Raw genomic sequence first — 12,077 nt, 5'->3', positions numbered from 1 at the left:
AACCTTAAGGGGGTGACAAAAGGCACACATTTGATGTTGGGGCATTCGTTATTGCAATTTTTCAAGTCCTTTCTGTGAGCACACAGGTTATTTAACATCTCAGAACTTAGTGCAATTCCAAGGTTGTTTTTGTTCTTTTAAACAGCTACAATTCTTATAGCAAAAATGGCCAAGCCATATTTGTTGAATCTTTTTAAAAATGCAGCTAAGGCATACATATGACATGGAAAATTTTGGCATAAATTGTTGGTAGAGATTTACATGCAACTGAAAATGGGGCCTTTAAAAAAGAAAGCAATAGACACTCTTAACTAGAGGTGATGTTTTCAGCTTTGTCTGCAGTAACGCCTGTGGCAGTAATTTTCTGAATTGACCTGTTTGTTGTAAAATATGATATCATATTAATTCACTTAACACTGCATATCTTTTAGATCATAGAGAGTGAAACCAATTCTGGCTGGAAACAACTGGAAAATATCGCATCTACTTTAGATAATCTCATGGATGAAATGGAGCTGGCTGCTATCTCTGAAACAAGAAGCAAGCTAAAAGGAGAATGGAAAGAGCTTCAGGATATTATAAATGCCAGGTATAAAATAACACTGCATGATATTAGCTAAGCTATAGGTGATTGTAATGTAACTAAAATGTGTATTGTGAAGGGAATAGTGTGCATTATAGAAAATGCCTGCACATTTGAAACTCTGTCTTATGTGTTAATCACATAAAATTAATCTTATCTTAATACACGCATACATCCCTTGCAGATGGTGTGAATCTCTGCAAGCTGTTCAAGGCCAGATCTTTGTAATATCACTGTGTAGTATTCCCAAGGTTATCATTATTTCCTTCAACTTTCTGATTAAGTTCACTGTGGTTCAACCTGCTTCTCTTATTAATCAATGAAAAAAACTCCTGTTGACTTCAAGAGGAGGAGGATTATTACTTAGCTCTATTAGACAGTCAGTCATAATGACATTGTGGCTTTTTGCCCTGTGTCTTTCCTTATTTGCTTTTCCAGTTCATGTTTCTTTACCTTTCTTGTAGAACAAACTCTTTAAGGACTGCTTTGGAAATTGTTTTGCCAATAGAAAATGAATCCATTCTTCTGTGTGAATTAGATCAGCGGCTGAACAAAAAGGACATCCAGCAGTTTAATCTGATGAACAGTGATCTTGCATATAGGGAACTAAAGGTAAGGGGAAATGCAGAGACCACACCCTAGCCAGAACGGCTGTTAATATGGCAAAGAATTAGAGAACTTAGTGGTATTTCTCACTGAGGAATTTGGGACCATTTACAAGACTTCCCACCACTTCTAGCGCTTAACAGCATTTTACTCCCCTTGCTTTAAATGACATTGCTCCTGTAGAGACAGGGACCCTCCGTGGGACCCACCGTAAAGAACATAGTCATGAACATCCCTTCTTGTTTATGACTTTCCTTTGTTCCGGTGTTGCATTGTTCTCACCTGGCTGCATATCATAACGCGCTGTTCGGAAGAAATTACAGCTGCCATAATTGTGACCATTATTAGCTTCTTTTTTTTTTTTTCCTCTGGGTTTTACAGTCTGAATCAGTGATCTTTGTGAAKATTTTTAGGGCTCAGTCTCATGGTTAAATTACTGCCTGTCAGCTGAGCCGTGACAAGTGCCACGGCTCTGGGAAGCCCAGCAGGGTGTTAGTTTGTGCGCGACCCTCAGCTGCGTTGTGTCACATCTGCTGAGGGGCCTGAGCACACCCCAGGATGGTTTTGGCAGCTCTGCTTATGTGCAGTTACTTGCTAAGCTGCTGTAGATACCTCTCACTGCTGAACACAGAGACTGCTGCCCAGCCTGAAAGTTTGCATTTGTCTGCACTTGGCTCTCGAGCTGAGCAGGGTTGAGGTCTCAAGCTCTGGGCACGATGATGGGTGCTCTCTGTCTGAGATCGCTCTTCTCGCCTGGAGTTTCACAGCACTGGCGTAGTGCTACTTCGTCTGAGGGCTGCATAATGCTGTAACCAGATAACGTGCAAACGTCACCAAGAGATTTCTAAATGCACATCAGTCTTCTCCAGAAGTATAGCATAAAGCATTGAGAAGACGGCAGAAGTAACGATCATCTACATGCCAGCCTGTGCTCGGAGCAATCTCCCACTGTGAGAACCTGCTGGGTTTCCATCCCAGGACTTTTTCATTTTTCTCTCCTTTTTGTCTGCTGTTGGCAAGAGACTTGGGCTTTTTATAATGATGCTCAAATTCCTTGTGTGTGGAATACCATTTTTTCTGATATTTCTTCTTCTTCTTCACGCCCTTCGCCAAAATTCAGACTAGGAAAAAGTGTTTTTCCTTCTTAGTGACCCTCTTTAGCATAGTTATGCATTGCCATGACAGAGTCATTCTGTATTAGTGACTTCTGATTGCCCTGTAGTGGCTTATGGCTGGCTCTGTGATGTGACACAGTATCTGTTAGCAAATGACTGATTCATCATATAGGCATAATGACACAAATTTCATAAACTCAATTGCATTTGATACCTTTCTCATAGCTAGATCTCCCACAGTCCTAAATTACAATGAAAATACCAAACACCAAAATCCTAAGGATACTGTCCTTAATTCTTTTAACAGTCTGATTTTTTTTTTGTATTTGGATTAGTCTAATTTGTTTTCCAGCCATGGATTCAGCTTGAAGTACAGGGTAGGGGTTGTCTTTCACTTGCTAACATTGTTGGTGGTTCTTTCAATTTCAGGAGCTCCAGAGATCCATACTAAATCAGATTGAAGTGTGCAAACAATTGGAACACCTAGACAGTTCAGCAAGAGATGAATTTAATCCAACAGATCTGCAAGCAGCAAGTAAAATTATGGTTTATTATCAAAATCAGCTTGAAGAAATGAGCCATAAGATGCAGGTCCGAGAAACAGTCTTAAAAGATTTGGAAGCTTTTATGGCCTCACTGAGGAAGGTTCAGTCTTCCATTAAACATCCTGTAGATCCCTCAGGTCAACCTGAAGCACAAGGAAAGGCATTGAGGGAGGCTGCACAAGAAGTTTCTCATATGGCAGAAGAGGCTAAATGTTTGGATGAACGCTTGAAAAGAGCTGATATCTGCTTGGAAGATGCTGAATGTGGGAGAAAGACTTGCTGTGAAAAACTTGTCCTGACTTTATCTGCAGAGCTGCATGAGGCTCATGATCACTCAAGTGAACAGATGCCTATGGAGGAAAATGACTTATACAAGATTTTTTCCACAAAAAATAGCGAACTCCTTAAAAACATTCAGGATCTACATGACAGGATTAACAAAATAGGCTTGAAGGATCCAACAATTCCAGCTATTCAACAAAGGTGACTTCTTTTTTTAAAGCTCTTTTAATTTCATAGTATCAGTGAACTCAGAGTGCCTGTGGCCCCTTTGCAGTAGAGCACTGAAACCTGAGTGTATCTTAAAACATCTGCGTAGTGGTGGTGAAACAAATTGTGAGCGTATGGTTGCTTCTCTGGGTCACAGCCTAAATAAGGAAGCCTTCTCTGAATTTTTTTTCTTTTAAACACCTGTGTATTTGTGTGTTTGAAGCGGCACGGAGGAAGAAGCAGCAGGAGGAGGTTGAGTTCTATGGTCTTAGTTTTCAGTAAGAAAGCTGTCAAACAGGGAGGCAGCTCCTCTTGCTGAGCACTGAGGCCCATGCCCTAGAAACTCTGCGTTGCAGAAGTCGTGTGTTATTTTACCGTACACTGAGGAAGTTACTTATGTGATTTGTACGTCTCCTGTAATGTTTCGAAGGAGCTCTCTGCTGCCTTGCAAAGCATGAATAAACAAGTCACTACTGTTTATGTGAGGGGAAAAAAGAGGAGGAAGAGAGCTTATAAGCTGTGATCGTATTTTTAGTTATGCCATAGTTTCCTTTCTGAGACCATATTTTAAGATGGTCAGAATGTACTTATATTTTAATACAGGATAATTAGCTATGTTTATACATAATCTATTGGCGTTTAAGATTTTGGATTACTTTCTCAAAGGGCTCAGGTCAGTATAACTCCTCTGAAAGACTGTCAAATTACACCAACTAAAGATCAAATTACACTTTTTATGATGTTATTTAATATAGTCAGTGTGTCATTTAATATAGTCAGCGTGTGCAGCTCAGGATGTATTTCTAGGGAACTTAATAACTGTATTGGGGAAAAAAGTCAAAGACCTACTTTAATATAAGGCTATATTTCATTTTTTCTATTAAAGAATAAAATCATTAGTGGAATTGGAAAAGGAATTGGATTGTGCTGCTGTTGAAATGAAAGCTATGCGAGAAATTGCTAATAAGCTCCCACACATCAAAGAGGAAAAAGCAGAGGAAGCAAATGAACAGTGCAGAGTTACAGAGAGGTTATGGGAGGATGCAAAACTGTTGCTTGCTGAATGGTAAGGAAAAAAGTTATGTTTTTAAGTGTTGTACAAATAAGGATCTTGTTTGTAAAAATGAAACAGCAGAAGAGTCTTAGACTATGTTTTAAAGTAAATGAAATGCTGATATAGTAGCTAATGTTGCTATTATGATGCTGTGAACTATCCTAACGCCAAGAATTGCACATAGAAGTTTGCAGCCAAAGCACATGACCTTTATTTATTTTGAAGTGATCACAGTCCCATCATTTAGCAGGTATGCCGTGACACGTTGGACTGAATCAGTATCCAAAAAAAAAGCCTGGCTGCTACTGAGAGTAACATGTCTTCTCTATTTGTTGTGAATTTCATGCCAAAAAAAAGAAAAGCCAGACTGAAACAGATGGAAAAGGACAACTAGGAGAATAGAGAGTCTTTTGCAGGAAAAGACTGGGAGAGCTTAGTTTGATAAGCCTAACAGCGGGGACTGAGAAGGGGCATGATTGATGACCCAGGACCTCTGTCCTCTTAGGATTTTTAAAAGTGCCTGGAGGATTTGGGTGGCCTGGGGCAGTCCCAGTTAGCCCTTGTGGTTTGCCCCAGTGTCGGTGTGAACAGTCTGTTTTGGCATCCCGCTGTGGGCTGAGCTGAGATGGGGTCTCCCACCGTCCGCTCCCCAAGCTGTCGTGGCATCTGCTGCTTGTTGTATTGCAGCTCACTGGTGACTGAGCTCATCCTGCAGGTGGAAAGCGTGAAATAAACCTGAACTGCTCAGGTCACGTCACGGTTAAATGTAGGTGAGGGCYGTATGATGGCAAAAGGCATCTCTGGTTCCAAAAATTGTCCATCTACCACAACAGACATCTCACAGCATCGCAGGGTTTCTGACCGGGACGGTTCATCCCTCCCCTTTTCTGTCTTCCAAACATAATCACCAAACTCTTCACATGTTTGAATATAGGAGAAGAAAGCAGACAAGAGGCTGAGCTGCTCTTTTATGCACACGCAATAAATAATGTATCTCTTTTTTAATAGCCAGGAGCAGTGTGCAAGGGCTCTGGAGCTCCTGAAGCAGTACCAAAGCTGCAAAAGTAGTCTGACCAGCATCATCCAGAAACAAGAGATTGTGCTTTCACAGCAGGTTTCTTACATGGGGAAGGAGAATTTGAACAGGATGATAACAAAGGTGAGTCATAAGAACTTAGCGACTTGGAAAGAAAAGCTCTTGCTGGGAGCGTTCAGGTGTGGGGTTGCCCTTGTGTGCCCAGGCTTCAGGGCAAATGTTAAGTCCTGTTTTCACTTTGGTTTCCAAACTACCTTTAGGGACTGTACGCTGGTTTTGTTTTAAGCTGATCTCTAGTTTTACTTAGTGAATCATGGTCTTGCTACAGGGGAGGGATTAAAAAAAAAAACTTAGAAAAACGATGGTGTAATAACAAAACAAGAGGAAATTCTGGTCCTATTGAAAACACCTRTTGGAATCCTCAAGACTTATTTCACCTGTACCGTTCGGAGTATTTCTACATTTTCTGCCAAGGTTATGTGGTAAAAACCTTTTAGTGGGCAGTTTGYAAGGGCACCAAAGCAGCAAATTCATTTGTCACTAAGAAGATACTTTAAAGCATTGTACCACTTGAAGCAAAAAGAATATTTAGTGTAACTCCTCAGGGCTGCTTGTTTCTCTGCTGTCGCTGTAGCTTCTAACCAAGCATTGAGGCCCTTGTCCTTTCCTTGCCTGGGTTACCAGGTCCCAGTAAACTGGTCCCAGTAAACTCTGCTGGCCAAACTATGTTGTGCTCAATGCCCATAATAACACGTTTTGGTTTCTTCTCTCTCCTCTGCTGCGTTACAAACCTACCCAGAAGCCGTATTCTGTGTATAAGAGCTTTGGCCTCTGGGACCAGCACTGTCCTGTTAAACGTTGGCGGTAGTCGTTCATGCATTAGCTGATGAGACTGGGCAGGAGTTGCTGGATGCTCCCTTGAATAGTTTTAAATTACCTCTTCGTCAGAGCTACGTTCGTGGTACCTGGATGAACACAGCCACCGGACATTGCTGGGGTACCCGGCTAAAGCTTTGGGGTACACCAGTGTCTCCGCTGTGACCATTTTAGTGTACAGTCTCACCTGACCCGGCTGGGTTACAGAGCTGGTTATTAACATCCCATTTTTAGGCTTTCTGAGGAAGCATCAACCCTATCTTTCAGGACGAGTTTTGCTCTCAGCTGCTGGTTTGGGTGCTTACATTTAAAGAAGGAGCATAAGCAGTTCCTTCTCTCAGGCAGCAGGATTTTCCCGTGCTCCCTCCCCACTTCGCCTTCAGCGGGGTTTTTCCCTGCCTTGCCGGGGAGAGCTCCGGCACCTCGTATCTCTCTGGCTCCGGCCGCAGGGGAGCTCCCCACGTCTGGTTGCAACCCTTCTTCCTCCTAAGCCTGTGTTTTGGGGCGAAAGCTCTCAAAATCGGAGTCTGCAGTAGCTGCCGCTGGTGGTCGGTTAGGTAAGTCATGTGGAGCGGTGGGAGAGAAGGTCCTGCGCCTCGCTCTGGCTTGGGAGCCCTGCTCCGCCGTCCCTCTCCCTTCCCTCAGCTGCCTGGAGGAGAACAGGCTCCTCCATGTGTCGGGAATAACAGGACCTTTTCATATCAAATCGGCTAACACTAGAGGTCAGTGTTTCATTTCCAGCAGGCTTCCGTGTCGTTTGTAAACACTGCTATTACGATCCAGCACAAAGCAGCAGTCTCGTGTACAAACAGAAAGGAGGAAAGAGAGACGTTTCTGTTTCCGGCAGCGCATATTTGATAATGACTATTTTTAAGTAGCATTTAAGCTTTTTTTTTTTTTTAAGTAGTTCAAAACCTGGGGATCAGAGCACCGAGTTACATTTTTCAGAGCTCTCTGAAAATGATGATTATTACAATGCGTTTTGTTTATGTCTTCTGTAACTGAGGTGCTGCGTGTGGATGTGTATTACCTCGGATCTTGCATTTATTATTTTTAAAGCAAACTGTTTGTTTGGATCTCTTAGTCAGAAGTACACATTCATAGTTCACACTACGCTGTTTTGAAAAGAACAGCATGCTACTTAAAAATGTTTTGCTGAATAAACAGTCTTAAGTAAACACGCCTGTAAATATCCATTCGGTCCTTTTCACAGATTGAAGAAGCAAAAGAGGAATTTAATGATCACTCTGAAGATGTAGACAGAATAAATCAGACCTGCAAAAACCTTCAGTTCCAGCTCAATAAAATGAGGAGCTTTGAGGAACCTCCATTTGAGAATGAGGCTAACATTATTGTGGACAGATGGCTGGATGTAGGTAAAAAGTAAATTATCAGGGTGGTCTTATCTGTTATGCATTATAGTAATTGATTCTGACTTGTGTGTAATATTTGGAATAAATTAAGTACAATATGGCAAGGATTCTTAAGAGATAAATCCAAGTGTTTACCAGAGCAAAGCTTACAGAGTGTCTACTGGCATAATGCTTCCGATCTGTCAGGTAGTTTATATCACGGGCACTCCTCGACAGTAAAAACAATTCTGAGAAATGCAGAAAGGCTGTATTTGTGCTTTTTTCATGAATCTGTAAGCTTCCACAGCAACTTCAGTGGATTCAGACTTTGGAGACAATCTGGAGAATTACTATGCTGGTGCTGTTGGTGAGAAATGTTTGCTGCTGTCGATCTAAGCAGTGCATCAGTACWGAGATTAGATGGTATTTACTGAGAGTAGATAAACGTTAATGAGCAAGGCTCCTTCCTAAACCTGCCTTAAAACCGGCAAGCTGCTGTTGTGATTGGTATGTTTAGCGACATGTGTGGCAGCGATTTAAATATCTGCGCCATGACCAGTTCACTGTGAAGACACATGAGATTTTTTCCCTTGCCGCACTTGTTGTTTATGTGGGTGGTTTCATCTTGCCAGGATTTTATTACGCTGCTTTGCTTTTAGAATGTAACTTAACATTTCTGAAATCTGAGTGCGTTTTTCTTTATATAAATCCTGTGGTAGATCAACGAAAAGACTGAAAACTACTGTGATAATTTGGGAAGAGCTCAGGCTTTGTGGGACAAACTTCTCAGTTTATCTGGCACGATCGACGCGTGGGCAAATGCAGAACTTAAGAACATAGAAGACCGTTGCCTGACCGAAGAGGACCTTACACAGCTGAAGGTAATTTGAATGGAAATTCTTTAGCATAAACTCGTGCTGTGGTGGTGTGGACTTCAGACTGTAAACGTGTGCATCACGTACAAATGCCAGCGCTACAGAGGAGAGGAAGTCACAACATTTGTAATTGTATCTGCAAGGACCGTCTCACTGAGCAAACTGCATAATGCATTGAGGATACAGGTCTTGGAAACGAATAGGTAGAGAGGCCTATACGTAGATACAAGCTTTGTGGTGATGCGAAGCTGTTTTAAATTGATACAGCACTCCAGGTGCTGCTTTAGACCCCCGAAGCCCCCTCATGCCTTTGYGCTGTGCAGACATACAGCGAAGAGCAGGCCTGGAAAGCTTGGAGTCTGCGTGCTCATTTCCTAGTGCCTAGAGAAGAAGGAGAGGAGAGTAGGCGTAGGCTAACAACTGCTTTTCCTGTTAGAAAATGCCCGTAGCAAAGACACTTGAGCCTCAGCAATGTCCGGGCTACGCACGGTTGAAGAAGAGGTTGCAGAGGTGGGCTATTAGTTCCTGGGGTCCTCGTCCTGGTGGGCTCCCAGGGCAACTCCATGCAGCCTTAAGGGCAGCTGGCTGCGAAGGGTCTCCAGGGGATGCAGGCGGACAGACAGACGCCCACAGAGCCTGGCCAAGGCCTGCCCATGCCCCTCTTGCACAGGTCGTAGCCCTAACTCCAGGTGCAGGGTACGGTTGGGCGTAGAGACGCATGCACTAGCTGTGTGCCACTGAGGGGCCTTATATTTGGGGGTAAATATTTTAACTTCCAAATTTAGGACCATAACCAGTAAATCTCTCCAGTATCTTCTTGTTCGAAAATAAGCAGGCAGCTTTTTCTCAGTGTTTACATGCTATAAGTGCCCTGGGTTTTGTCATGCTTATTTGCAGCATTACTGCTACTTGCTCATTTGTTTTAATTTGCAGAGCAATAAAAACCCAAGGTGTTCATTGTATCTAGATATTCCTGGTGAAACAGGAGTAGAAGTGCTGTGCAGGGGTGGCTAATTTGTCACATTATTATTGTTTTTGCCATTGCATTGTGAGAGTTTACCTGGGGTAGCTCAGGTCCCTAAGGGCTCTACGAAAACGCACCAGCCGCCAACTGTGTCTTAAGAGCCGTTTTGTTACCTGGAAACTGCTCAAGCCCAGCGTGGTGCGACCATGCCCCCGCCGCGCCTCTCGAATGGTGCTCGGGAAGGGCTCGTGCTGGCGGTGGCTGCGGTGGCTGCGCTGAGGTTGCTCYGCCGTTCCCGGGCGGGAAGGTAATTCTCGAAAGGGAGGGGAGGAGACGGCAAGGGGGAGAGAAACTCCCGAACGCCAGCGAAGGTGGAAGAGCAGGAAAGAAAACTGAACTCAGTGTATTTGTGTTTTTGTAAAATAGTTTTAAGCCCAGAGTGAGTCAGGCCCGTTTATAGGTTATTATGTTTTCTAATCCTGAAACATCTCTGCATTAGTATTAATCACAACCCAACTGCTGCGTTATGTATCATGTTACACAGAGTGCTAACCTGGGGTCCCTTGTGACCACCCAGCAAAGCGCGGGTGCACGTGCGTTCAAGAAGCTTATCACAAAAAAACTGAGTAATGAATTACTTGGCTGTATATTTAAAGATGGTTTCAATATAAATAACGTGAGAGAAGTACTGCTTTCTCCCGTAAGGCAGTACGAGGGTAGGAGCTCTCTTCAGGGCTGCAGTGGGTGAATGGGTCTGGGTGATTCACCGTGAAGAGAGTACAAAGGAATAGTCTGTCCTGAGGGAATCTGGAAATCTGATTTGGGAATGTGAGACAGCATGGCTGTTCGTGACATATCCACTTTCATAAGATGAACCTGATATTTTATTTTCACACTACTGGCTTGTTCCAAAGTGCATTCAGGCAGGTAGGTGTCCTTCCATTTGCTTCCGTGATCCCTGGGTCAGGTGATTTATATACAGAGATCTGCATCTGGAAACCACACACAGAATATGTTGTGCACTATCACATCCCTACCAAAGTATATCATCAGGATGCCAAGTCTTGACTTTAGGTCCATGACATCTGAAAATATTTTAAGATGGTATGTCTTTTTAATAGAAAAAGCAGGAAATAAATACAAAATAAGATTATTTTCCTACTGCTTTGATTGGGTTAATGCAGAAGTAAAATAGTTAAGATTTTTTAATTTACACTAGATTTGCATTAACAACTGCTTGGCTTTGGAAACGTAGAAATTTTTTATTCCTAGTACAAAAAAAAAAATCTAAATGGCTAAAAGGAAAATCAGAAGATGGACTAGTTGTTGGAACTCTATATGCCAAATGCAGAATTAGAAAATGAGTGATACTCTTTCCTAGCGGAAACATGGAAATTAAATTTGAGTGAAAGCAATATATTTACAGATGTGTTTTTCCACCCTCAGGCATGTTTACGAGTCCAAGAGCAGAAACTTCAGAAATTTGACAACACTGTGCTTGAGATAGAGGAACTTCTGAATAGTAATGAACCTCCTTTGGAGCTGCAGGTAGGAAGAAGCTTTTAAAGCTAATGTGCTGGTACCCATCTTTTCCACAATCATTTCTTGGTTTGACTTAGATCGGCCCAAAGAGAAATCGAGGTATTTTGTTGGCTGTTATCCAACATTTCATTTCTTGTCTTTCTCAAGCTGTCAACACCAAACCTGTCATTTTAAACACAAAGATCTTAGTCCTGTGCCCTGTAGAGGCTTGGCCCTTCCCCAAATGTCTCGATGCCGCTGAAGGATGCCAGCCTTAATGATACCTGGCCTTTAGCTGTTGGCCAAGAATGAGGCACAGGGGGGCTTCATCATCCCTTTGGGGATCCCAGCAACTCAGTGTGCTGCCCGTCTATTTTAAACCATACCTTTACCTGGACATGACTTAATACAGCTTGGTGGTACGTAACTATTTACATGYAGTGGTGTTTACGATGATGTTTTCCTTTGCGATGGCACCTGGAAATCTTCATCTTTTTATATTTACTTCACCCATCAAGAGTAAATCCTTCTCCCTGTTTGAGACCTCATGCACCTGCCTTGATCTTATACCAGTTCCCCAGTGATCTGCTCCCAGTCACGGTCAGATGGACCTTGAGCTTGACCCACTTTGGCCATTCATGTGTTTATCCCCAGAAGGCAGTGAACTCAGAGGAGTTTCACTGGGTAAAGTGATCCAAAGAGTTTAGGCAAGGACTGGGTGACCCTGTGCTGTGCACACTGCGCCCCAAGGGAGCCCAGATGCCCTCAGCCCCCCAGGTGGTCTTTCAACATGTGAGCACAACCCCATTGAGTTGCTGTCTCTGCAGAAGACTTAAGGATAAGGTCAAGGACCTGCTGCTCCCTAGTGACCAGTCTCAAGCCACAGCTCCCTGCCTCTCTGTTCCCCTTGCCGGGTTTTTGGAGTCAGTGTGGGGAATGTTGCAGAAAAGGCCTGGCACCCCCTTTCTTCTGGTAGCGAAAAGGCATATAAGGCCTTCGTCCAGGTGAGAGTAGACACTGGAGTAGACTGACAAATAAATTGGTCAGTAAAGCAGCGCTAG

At 43.1% G+C, this 12,077-nt stretch overlaps 1 protein-coding gene across 1 annotated transcript in view; it reads left to right on the top strand.

Moving 5' to 3' along the window:
- SYNE2 (spectrin repeat containing nuclear envelope protein 2) overlaps nt 1-12,077 on the top strand; it is a 172,662-nt gene that overhangs the window by 34,552 nt on the left and 126,033 nt on the right. The window contains exons 26-33 of the mRNA XM_026088618.1: nt 432-589; nt 1,048-1,195; nt 2,734-3,332; nt 4,225-4,404; nt 5,401-5,551; nt 7,518-7,676; nt 8,376-8,537; nt 10,942-11,043. Of these exons, the coding sequence (XP_025944403.1) occupies nt 432-589; nt 1,048-1,195; nt 2,734-3,332; nt 4,225-4,404; nt 5,401-5,551; nt 7,518-7,676; nt 8,376-8,537; nt 10,942-11,043 (1,659 nt within the window). The remainder of the gene's footprint in view (nt 1-431; nt 590-1,047; nt 1,196-2,733; nt 3,333-4,224; nt 4,405-5,400; nt 5,552-7,517; nt 7,677-8,375; nt 8,538-10,941; nt 11,044-12,077) is intronic.

This window comes from Apteryx rowi, unplaced genomic scaffold (genome assembly GCF_003343035.1).
Source record: "Apteryx rowi isolate R43461 unplaced genomic scaffold, aptRow1 scaffold_78, whole genome shotgun sequence".
In the NCBI taxonomy this organism is placed as follows: Eukaryota; Metazoa; Chordata; class Aves; order Apterygiformes; family Apterygidae; genus Apteryx; species Apteryx rowi.
The sequence above is the reverse complement of the archived record's forward strand: the minus strand, read 5'-3'. Positions and strand labels throughout refer to the sequence as shown.